Below are 16,600 nucleotides of genomic sequence, written 5' to 3'. Positions count from 1 at the left end.
TAACAACCAAATGACTGACAATTACAAAATATTTACCATCCAAAACTCACCAGCATATCCTCTCCGACTAAAGGCCGATACAATTTCAACAAAACTTTACTGTTGTGTTCCGACTGTGGGCTTGAAAATTTTACCCTCAACACTAAATTTCTGTTTAGTGGTCTTAAACCCGCAACTGGAACCAACTTAGATTGATACATCAGATTCTGGTATCCAAATTTCATCATCCCAAAGCAAGAATTGAGGCAGGTTTCAAAATGGGGTGAGCTGAGAAACTAGCACCAACAAACACATGATATGTTGACCTCTGAGACGCAGGGAAAATAAGAGAGAGTGGGGAAAAGTATTCAAGGTCAAGTCACTCCATGAGAAAAACATGAAAGAAACTGCAGGCAAGTTACCAACTCCTATTCAAGCAGTACTGGCAGAATACATGTCAACTTAAGACTAAAATCCAAGCAACAGATTGCCATAATCTAAATTTTATGCAGCTACAAACTTTTATTTTCTGCAGGCACTCAGTAAGAAAAAAGAAAATGAAGCATATTGATCTAGCCTCTCCAGTTGTCCTTCAACTGCCTTATCTTGCGAAGAGTTTCTACAGGAGACTTGCCACCCACCCTTGCCTGTGAATGAAGCAAACCTTCGTGTAAGAAAGGCAGTGATGCACAAGAAATACTCTAAAAAGCATACTATAGCACATAGGAGCTGATGAAAAGAGCATGAAAGTAATAAATATAACAAACCAAAAATGGTTAGAATTCCAGTTCTATAGTCAGTGAGTGTGCAATGTCAATTTTCCCTAAAAGATTCACATGGTAAATTATTTTATTTAACACAATTATAATGCAAATCTCGTCAAAAGAAAGCAAACCTGAAGATCTGGAAGATCCACCCGCATGAATGGATTCGTCTCCCACTCTTCCTCAATAGTTGAGGGAATGGTGGGGAGCCCTGCTTGCCGCTGTTGCTGAGCCCATGATAGTTTCTGCTGTGTCTTTACATTGTCCGGTTCAACTGTCAGAGCAAACTGCAAGTTCTTGACAGTGTACTGCAGAAACATTGTACAAGTTGTAAAATTGACATAAAAATAAAGGGAAGATGCTTAACATGCTCAATCTAAATCCAAAACAAAATAAAATAAGCATGCTAGCACTTTTCCAATTAAGATCAGAAATTTAGTTCTCTGAAGCACAGATCTTCCAAAAGACAAACATGAAATGATTAACTATGATGTTCCATGGAAAACTGGCTTAAACCAACAATTAGAACAGTCTCATGCCCAGATAGTACACTGTATCACTTCGATGATTTTTCTCATTGTTTCTGGTAAATAGAATATAACAGCTGTTGCCATTATACTACATATTGACAGTAGGGCAGGCCACTGTCTGCTTCCAGGGTTGGGGGGGACTGGTATTGGACTGAAGGGTCACCCTGATTCCAGTCCTGATTTCGATTCTGATTTGGTATAATTTTGATTAAATCCAAAGGTCTTTTTTCATTTCTTAGAAGGAAAATATTCAGTTTTGGCCTGTATTTGGACCATCCAATTCAAGTCCAGTTTTGATCAATCTAGGTTAGACACATTTCAGTCCAGTTTCAGTTTCGAGTTGGACCAGTCCAGTTCTGAACTGTACCATGGCCACCTCTAATTCACAGATTGCATAAACTCTCACCCCTCAGTATCAGTAGCTAATGCCACAAATCATAAAACTTCCATGGCCCTAAGAAATGGTCAATTGAAGTTCTACATATTTCCCAAATACATTCATTGCCTTTTCATCCACAAGAGAAAGGAAAACAACACGAATTTTCAATATTACCTTTACTAACAAACAAAATTCAGAAAACAATTACCTCGTGACCACAATAGACTTGAGTAGGCTTTGGCAATGAACCCAATGTTTGACAAAGCGATTGATACATCTGTTCTGCTGTGCCTTCAAAAAATTTCCCACAACCAGCAATAAACTGCACATCAACTGAGTTAGAAAAGATAATTGCTTAAAACTGTATTATTTACTCGAAATATTTTGTTACGTATTGTAGAAGAAAGAAGAGAAATAATATTGTTAGGCAGAATAAGGGTCAGGTAGAGAATGTTTTGGAGGGAAATGCTGTTAAGGAAGTTAGAAGGAAGAACTGACTTTGTTAATTGATTACAGTTAGTTGTGTAACTGCTGCTTTATAAAAGGAAAGATCCTCATCTGTACTCATTCATTCCATTAATGAATCAATAACAGAACTTTTCTCTCTCTGGTTCTACTCTCTCTTCTCTTCTCATCTAAGTCTAATTCTCTTCTCATCTACTCTCTATTCTCTAGATCTGCTTCAATCTTTGCATCCAGGGGTTGAATTAGGGCTGATGCCTAACAATTTGGTATCAGAGCTAGGTTACGAAGGGATCAGATCTGCAATTGTGATTCTGGCAGTCGCATGATGACCAGATCTGGAGTAGTTACTCAGGATTCAACTAATTCAGCTAAAATAGCTGAATTGGAGGAACAGATTAGGGTTATGCAGGAGGTGTCGAAGAAGGATAAGGAAGAATTGAGGGGAGAAATTAAGCAAAGTGCAGACAAGATCTTGGAGGAGATGCGATCCTTGTTTGCAGTTGTTATGATGGAAAAAAGGAAGGGAAATAATTCTGGAGAAAATGACTGCAGTTCTTGGAGGGAAGGGAATTCTGCCCAAACCTAATGAGAATGGGTATCAGCTGCAGAAAGAAGATAATAGTGTTGGATCTGCAGCAGAGAATGAAGGTATGTCAAAGATCTTGCCTAAAGTCAACTTAGTTACATTTGATGGGAAGGAACCTAGGGCTTGGATTAGGAAATGTATCAAATTCTTTAAGGTGTATAGAGTACCTAAAGATCAAATGGTAGGAATTGCTAGCCTGTTTTTAATAGATAGGGCTGATGCTTGGTATCATAATTGGATGAAGGGGGATGGATCTCATGCTTGGGAAGATTTTGAAAGGGAATGTGTGGAAGATTTGGAGAGGATGGGCTAGAGGATATTGTGGAAGAATTTATGAAGATGAGACAAGAGGGATCTATTAAAGAATATTTGGATAAGTTTGAGGATATTAGAATAAGGTTGGAAAGGGTGATGCCTAGTTTGGGAGAAGCCTATTTCCTTTCTGGTTTCATTGGAGGATTAAGAGATGACATTAGGCCCACGGTGAGAATGATGAGACCTACTACCCTTGCCCATGCTTTTGAAACTGCCAAGTTTCCAGAACAGTTACTTAATTGCAGCAAGAAACCTAATTCTTTCACCAGAACCTACCAGAACAGTATCAGAACTTCCTTTGCTCCATCATCATCTTTTTCTTACAAATCTGCTCCAACTCATCAAAATTTTCCTTATGCACCCAAACCACCCAATTCTGATCAAAATAATAACCAGAAACAGCTCATTTCCACCCAAAAACCAGTGCCTGCAACCAATCAAGCTTCTGTCAACCAAACTGCTACCAAACCAAATCCTAATACTGCACCTGATTCCAACAATATTAGACAACCAAGGCCCTGCTTTAGATGTGGAGATAAGTACTTCCCTGGTCATCAATGTAAGCAACAGAAATCTGTGATGGCTATTCAATCTTGTGGAAATAAGGAATCTGCATTCCAAATGTAAGGGCAGGAAGTGGAAGATGGGGGGAAGAAGTGTGGCATGATGTTGTGGAAGGGGATGGAAGTGGAGTTGCAGATAAGATAACCCTTTCTGTACACCCTAAGAACAGGGAGTTATTGATTTTAATCGACTCTAGCAGCACTCATAGCTTCTTAGATGTCAAAGTAGCAAGGGATTTGAAGGCGCCTGTGGTAGATGGGACTGCTTTTGCAGTAACAGTAGCTGATGGAAGAAGAATTTCCAGCCCTTGTATCAACTTGAAAATTCATCATTATTCTTTCTGCTTTGACTTCAGGTTGCTGGATATGGGAAGCTTTGATATGATACTTGGAGTTGATTGGATGAAAACTTTTAATCCAATTTTATTTGACTTTGAGAGTTCCTCAGTTAGTTTCCACAGGGCTGGTACAATGATTACATTGCAAGGAATCACAGATGCTACTCCACAGCAAACACTTTTCAATTGTATGAGCTGTGGTAAGCTAGTTCACAAGAAGGGAGGAGACTTTCAAACTCCATTATTCTGTCTACAGATTTCTCCACCGCAGGGGCCTGTTATTGAGGGTGCTGCCACGGCAACTACTTCATCCTCTACTACTTATCCCATGGATTTGCAACTATTACTGGACAAATTCCACTGTGTATTTGAGGATCCTAAAGTGTTGCCACCCTTTAGAAGCCATAATCACTCAATTCCTTTATTGCCATCTGCTCAACCTGTTAATATCAGGCCATATAGGTATCCACACTTCCAAAAGACCGAAATAGAAAAATTGGTGAAGGAAATGTTGGGGAGTGGAGTCATACAGCCAAGTACTAGCCCTTATGCTTCTCCAATGTTGCTTGTCGAGAAAAAAGATGACTCGTGGAGGTTTTGTATTAATTACAAAAGATTGAATGATCTTACTATTAAGGATAACTTTCCAATTCCTATTATAGATGATCTTGTAGATGAGCTTCATGGTACTTCAATCTTTTCTAAGCTGATTTGAAAGCTGGATACCATCAAATCAGAATGAATCCCTCATATGTTCATAAGACAGCCTTTAGAACACATCATGGGCACTACGAGTTTACTGTAATGCCTTTTGGGTTGACAAATGCTCCAACTACATTTCAAGCTCTTATTTTCGGAGGAAGTTTGTTTTGGTATTCTTTCATGATATTCTGATATATAGTTCTTCATGGAAGGAGCATTTGCAACACCTAGAAGAAGTGTTTAAAGTCCTACAACAATAGAAGCTATATGCTAAGCTTAGCAAGTGTTCTTTTGGGAAGCATGAGATTGATTATTTCTGGCAAAGGGGTAGCAACTGATCCTACTAAGATACAAGCCATGGTATCCTGGCCAACCCCCAAATAAATAAAAGAACTTAGGAGTTTCTTGGGATTAACTAGATACTATAGGAAATTTGTTCCTTATTGTGGAATAATTAGCAAGCCCCTTACTGATTTGCTCAAAAAAGATGCATTTCAGTGGGATGAGAAGGCACAACAAGCCTTTGAGCAACTTAGGGCTGCTATGTCCCAAGCTCCTGTGTTAGCCTTGCCAAATTTTACAAAACCTTTCATAGTGGAGACTGATGCTAGTTGTATGGGTATGGGAGCTATGTTGCAGCAGGATGGGCATCCACTTGCCTTTATTTCTAAGGCATTTGGTCCTAGGACAAAGTCTTTATCAGTTTATGAAAGAGAATTATTGGCTATAACATTTATTGCGTCCAAGTGGAGACATTACTTAGAACAAGGACCCTTTTTCATAAAAACTGATCATGAGAGTATCAAACACTTATTAAAGCAAAGGCTGCATACTAACTTGCAACTCAGAGGGGTTTCTAAATTGCTACGTCTGCAATACATAATCTTATACAAAAGAGGGGTGGATAATAAGGTGGCAGATGCCCTGTCTAAGAAACCTGCACCCTTGGAAGCTACTTTACTGGCCTTGCATTCTTCTTCCCTACAGCCTACTTAGATGTCACAATTAATTCATAGCTATGCTACTAATAAGCAAGCTACTAACTTAATTTCTCACCTCTCTATTGATGCAAATGCACATCCTGGGTACTCTTTGAAAGATGGACTATTGTTTTAGAAAGACAGACTTTATGCGGGTAGAATAGGGAATTTGAGGGAGCATTTATTGGCTTTCTATCACAACTCACAATTAGGAGGATACATAAGAATTAATGTCACTTCAGTGAGACTTAACAGGCATTTCTTTTGGCCTGGTATGCTTAAGGCAGTAGTAGATTGGGTCAGAAGTTGTGATGTTTCTGCCAGATATAAGGTTGAGACTTGTGCCACCCCTGGGCTGTTACCCTTACCTATTCCTCATCAAGCTTGGCAGCATATCACTATGGACTTTGTAGAGCAATTGCCAAAGTCCAAAGGCAAAGACACCATTCTTGTGGTCATTTGCAAATTTATTAAGTATGCTCACTTTGTGCCACTTCAGCATCCTTTTTCTGCTTCTGATGTTGCCAAATTGTTTTTGGATTTTGTCTTCAAATTACATGGCTGCCCTATTACTATCATCTCTGATAAAGATAAGATTTTTACTAATTCTTTTTGAAAATAACTATTCAGGTTGTTGGGGACCAAATTGACTTATACTTCAGCATACCATCCCCAATCAGATGGTCAATCTGAAAGGCTAAACCAAAGCCTGGAAGGATACTTAAGGTGTCTTTGTTATCAACAACCACATTCTTTGGCCAAGTAGTTACCATTGGCCGAGTGGTGGTATAATACTAGCCATCATTCTTCCTAGAAAATGACTCCATTTGAGGCTCTCTATGGTTACAAACCACCTCCCTTAACATTCCTGGCTTTGGATAATACTATTGTAGGTGCTGTTGTTGATTTTGTGAAGGATAGGCAGCGCATGTCTTAGCTAATTAGGCAGAATCTGCTAATGGCTCATAATAGGATGAAACAGTATGCTGATAAAAAGAGGTCTAACAGGACTTTTGAACTGGGGGACCAGGTTTACCTTAAGCTGCAGCCCTACAGACAGACATCAGTAGCTCTAAGAAAGAATTTTAAACTAGCAACCACATTCTATGGTCCATTTCAGGTGGAGGCTAAAGTGGGTTCTTTTGCTTATAAATTGAAGTTACCTCCCACAACATCCATTCATCCTATCTTTCATGTGTCACTCTTAAAGAGAAAAATAGGTGAAGGTACTCTTGTAGTCCAAAATCTTCTCACTTTTCAGGATGACATGATTGTGGTAGCTCCTGAGAGGGTGTTGAAGACAAGAACTGTAACCAGGCAACAGCAGCAAGTCCTTCAAGGCCTCATTAAATGGCTTCATTTGCCTGAGGAGGAAACTACATGAGAGGATCAGTCTTTTATCCAGAGTCAGTTTCCTAATTTTAAATCTTCTTGGGGACAAGAAGATTGTCTTCTTTTTTTTTTTTTTTTTTTTTTTTTGGGGCGAGAGGGGGTGGGAAGGGTGGTGGTTATTATTACATATTGTAGAAGAAAGAAGAGAAATAATATTGTTAGGCAGAATAAGGGTCAGGTAGAGAACGTTTTGGAGGGAAATGCTATTGAGGAAGTTAGAAGGAAGAACTGAATTTCTTAATTGGTTACAGTTAATTGCGTAACTGCTGTATAAAAGGAAAGATCCTCATCTATATTCATTCATTCCATTAATGAATCAATAACAGAACTTTTCTCTCTCTAGTTCCACTCTCTCTTCTCTTCTCATCTAAGTCTAATTCTCTTCTCATCTACTCTCTATTCTCTAGATCTACTTCAATCTTTGCATCCAAGGGTTGAATTAGGGCTGATAACTAACATATTTCTCTTTAAAGGGGATGATTTAGGCAAATTAAACAAAGGGCTTGCAAACACACATGGAGAGCGGTTACACATTGCAAGTTTATATCCTACATATCTTGCCTACTTAATCTTCCCTAAATATGATAAATTCTGAATACCTAACAATTTATTATAGATGCTTGCACAAAGCTGATTAGCATTTGTTGGCTATATGACGATATCATATGACAAAGGAGAAGAACTGTTCCTTGCAAAAGCATTGCATATTGCTAACCAAAATATGCAACATAATTTGTATTATCTGACAAAAAGAACTTGTTTCAAAGTAAACAACATAAGATCTTCCTCTGAACTTACTAGAGTGTCACCAGTGAAAACTGCTGGATCCTCTCCGTCCTTGCCTGTCACATAATAACTGATGTGGCCTTTGGTGTGACTACCAATAGAAAGTTGGATAAATGGAAGAACAATAAAAATTAATAAATAATCAAATTACAATCAAATTGTTAATATCATGGGCGACAAAGATATTATGAAACAAGTTAGAAATTGTAATCAAATAAACAAGAATTTTTTTTCAGAAGCCTTCACAGTTTGACATATATTCACGTGCAAGAGGAGTACTCAGCCCATGTTTGATGTCCACTGATCAAATACAAGTTCAAATTCATAAAATGGATCCCTAGATTTCAGTAACCATTTTCGTGCGTATTATGCAAGTGAAAAACTCCAACTACCGGTTTTTGTTCCTCAAGCTATATCACTACTAAAGGTAATTTTTAGAAAAGGCCCTCATTTTAAGTAAGGATGTAGAAGAGAAATTACGGCAAACGCATAAAAATTAGATCTTGGAATACAACTAATCGGCAGAGGAGTGTTAAAGTGAAAAAGATAACAAGATAATAATCAAGGAAAGGCAAAGCTTGCACGAGTAAGATTATAAAAAGCATACCAAGGAGTGTGAAGAGCCAAAATATTAACATAAGACCCCAGTTGCAACTTATCACCGTTGTCTAATTGATGGGTACAACCCTTTACGTTGTCAACGGAACCACCATAGACCTGAAGCCCAGGCACCAGCTGCTTCATCTTCTCATTTCCCCCTGCATGATCCCTACCATACATAAAAATCGGAAAGATTACTTTCTGGGTAAAGAAAAAATTAGAAAGTAATTAGTTGGGGCAGTACCAGTGATGATGAGTGGTGAGAACAAACTTGAGATTGAGGTGGTGCTGATTGGCAGCTTGAAGAATCTTATTGGGCTCGACGGGATCCACCACCGCTGCTTCTTGAGTGCTCTCATCGATGATCCTGTGATAAAAATTACTATAATTGGAAAATCGAAATCAAAAAATTATGATCTATCAAATAAAATCCACTTACAGATAGGCAAAGTTATCTTCCAAGCAAGGGACATGGAAAATCTTCATCTTTTTTAACACGCGGACTTCCCACCTCCACAGCGAGTGCTTAAGAGTAGAAATGGGATAGTTTGCCTCGAAAATGCGGCAAAGCGGTCCTATGACGACAGCGTTTTCAAGAGTTTTTTTTTTGTTTTTTGTGTGTGTTCAAAGCGTTTTCAAGAGTCTACTACCGTCTCTACTTGAAGCGATTGTACAGTAGCCCGTCATTCCATGTGAATACAGAAATAAGGATAAATTATTTTTCTCAATTTTTTTTCGTTAATTAAAAATATTTCTTTTCAATTTAGAATGAATTATATATTATTTATATTGTTATTAAAAAATATTATTTATATTAAAATTATTTATGTATTCTTAATATTATATAATAATAAAATTATAATTTAAGGCAATTAAATAATTTTATTAAGAGAAAAGATTCTATTTCTCTTCTATTAAAATTACACATAAATAAATTTAATTTTTATTTAAAAAAAAAGAATTATATGATAGCTACAATAATGTATGACTTACCCACTATTAACTGTTTATATACCATTAACTTGCCATTCTACGAAAACTATTTTATCTTTCATTCGTTGCTTTCTAGGTATGTTTAGGTGGAAATTAATAAGAGGCAAATAAAAAAAGAAATAGTAATGCTATAAAAAAAAAGTGAGTTAATTGAAGGTAAACATTACTCTTCTTTACTCTTTGTTTGTGTTAAGGAAAATAGAGAGAAAATAAATGAATAATGTCACAACCTAAATTATAGGCAGGACTAATACTAAGACTTGGATAGATATAAGACCTCAAAAACCCATAGTAAGCCTAATTATTTTCTAATCCAACCATAAAACTCATATTTAAGCCCAATTTCAAGAAATCAATCGGATAGAATTCGACCATAATCTGGACCATCAAATAGGGAGTTTTCAACTATTTTCTAATTCAACCATAAAGCCCATATTTGAGCTCAATTTTAAGAAATTAACTTGACAGAGTTCGGCTATAATTTGACCATCCAACGGGGAGTTCTCAACTCATCCAATCTGTAATCACAAAATATACAAAATTTAGATAGCTCAATTCACCCTTACAATTCTCATTCAATCAATGAAGTCTAATGGGAGCTCAGCTCCCTCATCCATCATAAATATCCATTCCATTCAACATACATATATGATATTAAGTTTACAATTTCAAATAACAATCTTTTACTATTCCCAAACCAAATAAGATAATCCTAGCACATGCAGAATTCTAGAGTTCAAATTAATAACATAAAATATGGATGTAGTAGCTAATGGACCTGCGAGGAAGGAAGCAGGTTAAACTAAAGAAAAGAAAGCCCTCATGTAACCTAGAAAAATGAGGTGAACAGGAGTGAGGGTTCGACTCATGTAGTAAGATATTTATTTTACATATAATTTCTATAACTATCCAAGTCTAGTGCATTCCTAAGAATAAAATACAACATCTTCACACAATTCAAACAAGTCAAGTCATAATTAGACTAAAGACAATCTGAAGCACTCACACATCCGTGTGTCAAATCCATACTCACACACATATATATGGAAGCTGATCCTCTATGCAGCTCTCTTAGTTCCAACCTCTGCCAGCGAAATTAACTCAAAGCCGGACTTTCTCTTAATATTCATGTAACATCCCGTCTGAAAAGGGAAGGTCTCGGCTGTAGTGGTCCTTTGGGAGGGCAAGGCTCACTGGTGCCCTTGTCCAAATGGGGGGCAGGAATGAATCGAGTCCCACATCAAAAAAGGAGGAGAAAGTGAAGGGTCATATAAGTCACAAGCCTTCTAACCTAGATAGCTCACTTTTGGGCCTCAAAGAAGGAGTCCAAGGGACAAAGCCGTGAGGTCCAGTGAGCTAAAGCGGATAATACTATCCAGTGGGCCGGAAGGGGCGTTACATAATGGTATCAGAGCTTAGGCTCCAAATTCACGGGAAGTTAATGTCTAGGAGGTCACATGTGGAGTAAAGGATCCCATTTCGTCTTCTTCTATAATTCTTTGGTTTTAGATTCTGCGTTATTCCTTGAGTAGTATAAGAGTGCTTTAATTTAGCACCTCAGTTTTGTGAAGTACATGGTGACATGAAATAAATTAAGCAGACGTGTTGAGGTCTGCCATGGAAATATGTAATCAAAGAAATGCTATGTTTTTGTCAGTATGGGTTTAAGTGGTATTCCTATCTGGTATAAGGCACGAGTACATAAAGGTGAGTTTTGATGGTACAGTTGCCCTAGATAAGGGTGAGGATACCACTACTAACAGTCATCAGTAGATTCAAGAGAGATAAGAGACTGGGAGAACTAGTTTGTTGGGACGTATCGTAATAACTATACAATGTTCTTGATGTCCGCTTTGTAAGCTGCAAATTACAGTACTGACATGGGATTATTGTATAGAGCTGCGTGCCTCCCCGTGGTGCTCTATGATGAGGATGTTTGCAGATAGCCTCTGTTTTGATATAGTTATGTCATAACAGAGTTCTATATTTGCAAAGGAGTTGAGAACTCCTAGTTAGGGGTTTAAAACCCTTGAGTTAGAATATCAAAGGCCACAGTTGGGTGGTAGCTAAAGTCAGTGACTCGATTACCCTAGTATGAGCTAGTGTTATATCAGGAGTTACCATAAGATTAGAGGTTTCAATATAGTCACAAGTAAAGGTAGCACCTGCAGAGTGAGATCATATGTTCTCCAATATAGGGTCTTAGACAGTTTTAGCATTACAATGGACATTTTGCCTAAAATTTAGTGAAAATAGTATCTTTTTTGTATGATAGCAAGGCATAAAGTATGACTTTGCTCCCCTAAAAAGGAGATCGGATGCTATGAATGGTGTTCATAGCTTGTGAAATGACGCTTTATGGAGTTTGTAGTATGATAAAAGAGCAAATAGCTTGACATGGTTGTGGCAAGGTGACAGAAGCAGTACTTCTTTTGCAGTCAGTTGTGATGTAGGGTATGGTTTTATCTTTTTAAGAGAGACAAAAGGTTACTACTATTGATGGTGACATACAGAATAATGTCCCAAATGGGTATGTAGAGTGTGGTAGAGAGTTGTTGGCTCATGTATCCTAAAAAGGGTACAAGTTCCATTGTAGGAGCCATAAGTGATCAGATCATGATGGATGTAAAGCCTTTGATTTGAATAACGGGCTTGGGTACCCAGTATCTTAAGTTTTAGCTAAGTGAGTGGATATAGAAAAATAGAATCCCTGTAGATCCCCTCCTGGAGATAGTAGAGGGCAGTATGTAGTCTAAAGAACAAAAACAGAGATCACATAGTGAATGCATGACTACTATTCCCTGAGTTCTTCCTCAGCTTCTTATTGCTCAAAACAAGAGTTTACTCTAAGTAAAAGAAAAAATAAGGACAGAAACTAGCGTAGATAAATCATAAAATATGTATATATATAGAAGAAGTGCAAAAGGATAAGATAAAATAGTTGGTTCAGATGTAGTAGGAGAAATAACACGAGTGCCAGTGAAAGTGTTAGCTAGAGTGGTCTAAAGCCAATTATAAATAACACCAAAGTGTAGATGATTGATAGAGACAGTGAAAAGGCATAAGTTTTTGGCATGGCAATCAGGTCAAGAAAGAGAATAGAGTGTTAGTAGTATGCCCTAGAGCATATCATTTAGTATGTATCTTGTACATATTTTTTAATAAAAGGCATTTCCACTTTTCCGTTTACATAATATATTTATGTGTAATAGAAAAGGTCCATTGATATTTTATTAGAAATATTATTCTTAAGTTGTTAAGAATATGAGTGACAATATTTCTAGCACAAAGTATCATAAATAGGTTCACATTCGAGGATACTTCATAATAACGACATGATTTATCCAGAAAGATTGTATTCATGTTTGTTCCCAAGTTATTTATATGAGATATAAATAAGATGGAATGGTGAGTCTCATGCCATATAACAAACATGATAGGCACTTATAAATGATAAGTAGGCCGAACCAGTGACACTTATGACAAGCACATGGAGTTTACTCTTGTCAATGTTTTGTCATAAATCATATCAGTGCATATAATCTTTAGACCTGAGATAGCACAGTTATCTTGTATATAGGTAGTTTGAGTTTGATACTGCTTTCATACTTGTACTATGTATGGGTATATGGGCATGTGTTGGCTCCTGCTAGTTATATATGGAGGTAGGTGTTGATCAAGATAGAATCTGTTCCTCTAAGTAAATAGAGATAAAATCCTATGTTCATTTAATTGTTCTTGATGTTTCAAGTTCCTGGCCAGGACAGATAGATTTATTCAGAAAAGAGTTTCTGATGAGAAAATCTTTTAATCAAGAACTGGAATTAAAAGAGAACATAATATTCATAGCAAATGGAGTTTGACATAAACCATGACTCGGCTTGAGTTGGGATTTTGTAATGAGAGATTCTAGTGCATGGTAACATATGATTATAGGTTCATTTAAGGTAAATCTTATTACTAATTGGGTGGCCATGGCATGCTATGCTAGGTGTTAACCATGGTCTATGAGGTTCATAAAATGATTTAGAGAAATCATTTATGGTAAGAAAGAGTTCTGATGATATTAAGAGTTGATATCATGTCTCATTGCTAATTAGTGATGAGCCTAGTAAGTCACACACATACACAAGTTATCACCTATTTAAATATGATTTAATTAATTAATTAAAGAGTTTAATTGATTAATTAAATAGATTTGGTTTGCAATTAAATTGCAAAGTCCCTAGCATGACTTGAAACCAAATCTAGATTATTGGATGTGTAGTATAAATTAAATTTATATTTAAAGTGTTTAAATATCAATTTAATTGATGAGAAATTAATTAATAGAGATTAATTAATTAATTTATATTTGATATAAATTAATTAGAAGAAGAAAATAATTATTTTGGGTTAAGAACTCAAAATTAAGACACAGGGGCATTTTGGTCATTTTGCAGTGTGACACGTGGCACCATGAGATGGTGACACATGGCATAACACATAAGCTTGCCAAATTTTTTTTTTTTTAATCATGTAAGATGATTAAAATCAAGATTAAATATAGGTTTGACACTTGGCACAATGTGATTGGGTCACTTAAACCTAGAGCTAATCAAAAGGTGACATGTGGCTAGGGTTTAATGTGTTAACCTAGCTATTTAAGTGTGGTTATGAAAAGAAAACATAACCAGCAGCCTCTCCTCTCAATTGTCACGCCACTTTGAGCCTCTCTAGCTATTTCTCTTCATCTCTCATCAATTCAAAGAGATTAGCCATCAATCTCTTGAATTAAGAACACTAGAAATTGTTTCTAGTGTCCTGTTTACATCTCTAATCTCTTAAAAGGCAAAACTTGAATTTCTAATTAATAAAAAAGGCTTTAGAAGCTGTTCAAGGGCTGCCATAGGTGTTCTTGGTGTGGACAAGGTAGAGGGACAACATCTGGTGTCCTAAAGATGAATCTCAAAGGCGCAGATACGCTGCAGCACATCAAGAGGTTAGTGTAATCGTTCTTGATTTAATCTAGGGTTCTAAAATTAATCTGATTAATTTTAAAATCTTAAATGGCAAATACAGATCCAAAAACATATTAAAAGAGTTTTAATATGTTGTTTATCATTGAAATCAAATAGATAAAAATAAATCTTGCATGGTGCATGTGACCCTAGGTGAAAATTTTTGAATTCAATGGTATAAACTTGTGTTTTTCACGCTTCCGTTCCTTCAATTGGTATCAGAGCCACTATATTTGCCAATTAGATTGTTGATTATATGATTTAATTGTGTGATTTGATCATAAGATGATTGATTCATTGCTGGTTGGATTAAGAGGTGTGGCGTCACACATGGTGAAGCCACTATTGGTGGCGGCAACAATGGTTCTATGGGTGGTTCAAGGTTTGGCTTTTAATTCTGCAATTGTTGTATGATCTAAGGCCTATTCTTTGACTAATTAAAGTGTTTAATTAGTTGTTTTAATCACACAATTAAATTATGATTCAAATCAGAATTTTAAAAAAATGTTTGAATGTGATTCAAATCTGAATTTTAAAAGTTGTTTGAATGTGATTCAAATCTGAATTTTTAAAATTGTTTGAATCATATTTAAATCTGATTTTTTAAAATTGATTCAATAAAATTCAGATCTGATTTTTTAAAAAATATTTGAATGTGATTCAAATCTGATTTTTTAAAAAATATTTGAATGTGATTCAAATCTGAATTTTTGAAGTTGTTTGAATCTGATTCAAATCTGAATTTTTAAATTTGTTTGAATGAGATTCAAATCTGAATTTTTAAATTTATTTGAATCATATTCAAATCTGGATTTTTAAGTTGAATATGAGATATTCAATTTAATATAAGTATGTATGTTTTATTTAATTGTTAAATAGTGATATGCAGGATGGATGATCATGGACTATAAAAGACCAATGTGATTGGATTTATTTCTTTTATGTTTCTTTGGGATTGTAAATTAATTTATTTTAATTTATTTTGGGCATGTATTATTAAGTTTGTAATATTTTTGGGTTGTAATTTCATTTATTTAAGTTCTTGTAAATTCGCCTTGGTATGCCAAGGATTACTATGTAATATTGGATTGCAAGAAGTTCAAGGAGGTCAAGAGCATTGGTGGGACCAGTGGGATGAATTCAATATCAAGTGTTGATTATGTACTCCTTCAGCAACTCTTGTAAAATGAATGAATGAAATGCACCTAGGAATGCCCTGATTCAATTCTTGGTGGCTCAGAATTGAATCCCTTAGAAAGTCCATGATCATACCATATTTACTGCTTATCCATGAATGCATGAGATGTATGGGAATGTATGCAATTATATGATATATGCATGCTAAATGGATAATGTGCAAAGTGAGACCTTAATAGTAATTAGGATGGCTATAAAATCTTCCAAACAAATGATTAAGTTGGAAATGCTATAATTAAAGTAATTATAACATAAGCCCTCCATTGGGGCAATTATTTTAAGAAATTTTAAATAGTTGCATGAGATGCAATTAATTTAAGAGATTTTCTTAAGAATAATTGTTAAGCATGAGATGTTGTAAATATGTAAATGGTTTGGTGGCCAATATTGGATGTACCTGAGGACATTAAAATTATTTGCATAATTACTGGCTCAATGGGATCAACTTAACTAATGCAAGATAAATCAATATTGGATGTACCTGAGATTTTGAGCATTAGGGGCTAGCAAAAGGATTGAACCTCACATGAGATGTGATGGGCAAGTAGTTGCTCACTTATAGTTTATTGTAATTCCAATAATGGATGTACCTGAGGATGATCAATAGAATTATAAGAATTCAATCACCCACTAGAAATCCATCCAACTAGGATTTCCGTTTTCTACTTTGGAAGTGTAGGATTCGCTAAGTTAGTGGGAGGACCAATTTGATTAAAAGACCATAATCGTTTTGGTTAATTACATGATACATTTACTAATTAATCTGGTTATTTTCTGCAGTTAATTTTCTGATAAAAATGAGCACAAAACAACCACCACCATCCAATATCCTTGCAAGCATACTTGATCACAACAGTTGACAGACCTAATCTGCGATTGGCTAAGAAATTTGAAACTTGTCCTAAACCTTGAACATATAGGATATATTCTAAACTCAAATGTTCCTGGTCTCTTACCTCCAAAGGCCACACAAGAGGAGCATGGAACTTTGGACAAGTGGAAGGAGCATGATATGAGAGCTAAGTTTTACA

General features: G+C 35.9%; 1 protein-coding gene across 2 annotated transcripts; it reads right to left on the bottom strand.

Annotated features, from left to right (window-relative positions):
* Positions 1-377: 377 nt before the first annotated feature.
* On the bottom strand, positions 378-9,040 carry LOC110657637 (hydroxyacylglutathione hydrolase cytoplasmic). Of its 2 annotated transcripts, none has more exons than XM_021814931.2 (7): positions 8,819-9,040; positions 8,624-8,746; positions 8,387-8,548; positions 7,792-7,870; positions 1,861-1,974; positions 875-1,051; positions 378-626 (listed from the first exon to the last, which is right to left on the bottom strand). In XM_021814931.2, exons 1-7 carry the CDS (start codon positions 8,863-8,865, stop codon positions 552-554), a joined length of 777 nt encoding a protein of 258 aa, XP_021670623.1. In that variant the 5' UTR covers positions 8,866-9,040; the 3' UTR covers positions 378-551. The 2 variants fall into 2 exon arrangements, with proteins under 2 accessions (XP_021670623.1, XP_021670624.1); XM_021814932.2 differs by having other exon boundaries at positions 8,651-8,746; positions 8,819-8,997.
* Positions 9,041-16,600: the final 7,560 nt, after the last annotated feature.

Source organism: Hevea brasiliensis, chromosome 8, assembly GCF_030052815.1.
Source record: "Hevea brasiliensis isolate MT/VB/25A 57/8 chromosome 8, ASM3005281v1, whole genome shotgun sequence".
NCBI classification, from domain to species: Eukaryota; Viridiplantae; Streptophyta; class Magnoliopsida; order Malpighiales; family Euphorbiaceae; genus Hevea; species Hevea brasiliensis.
Note: the sequence above shows the minus strand (reverse complement) of the source record. Positions and strands in the feature narration are given on the sequence as shown.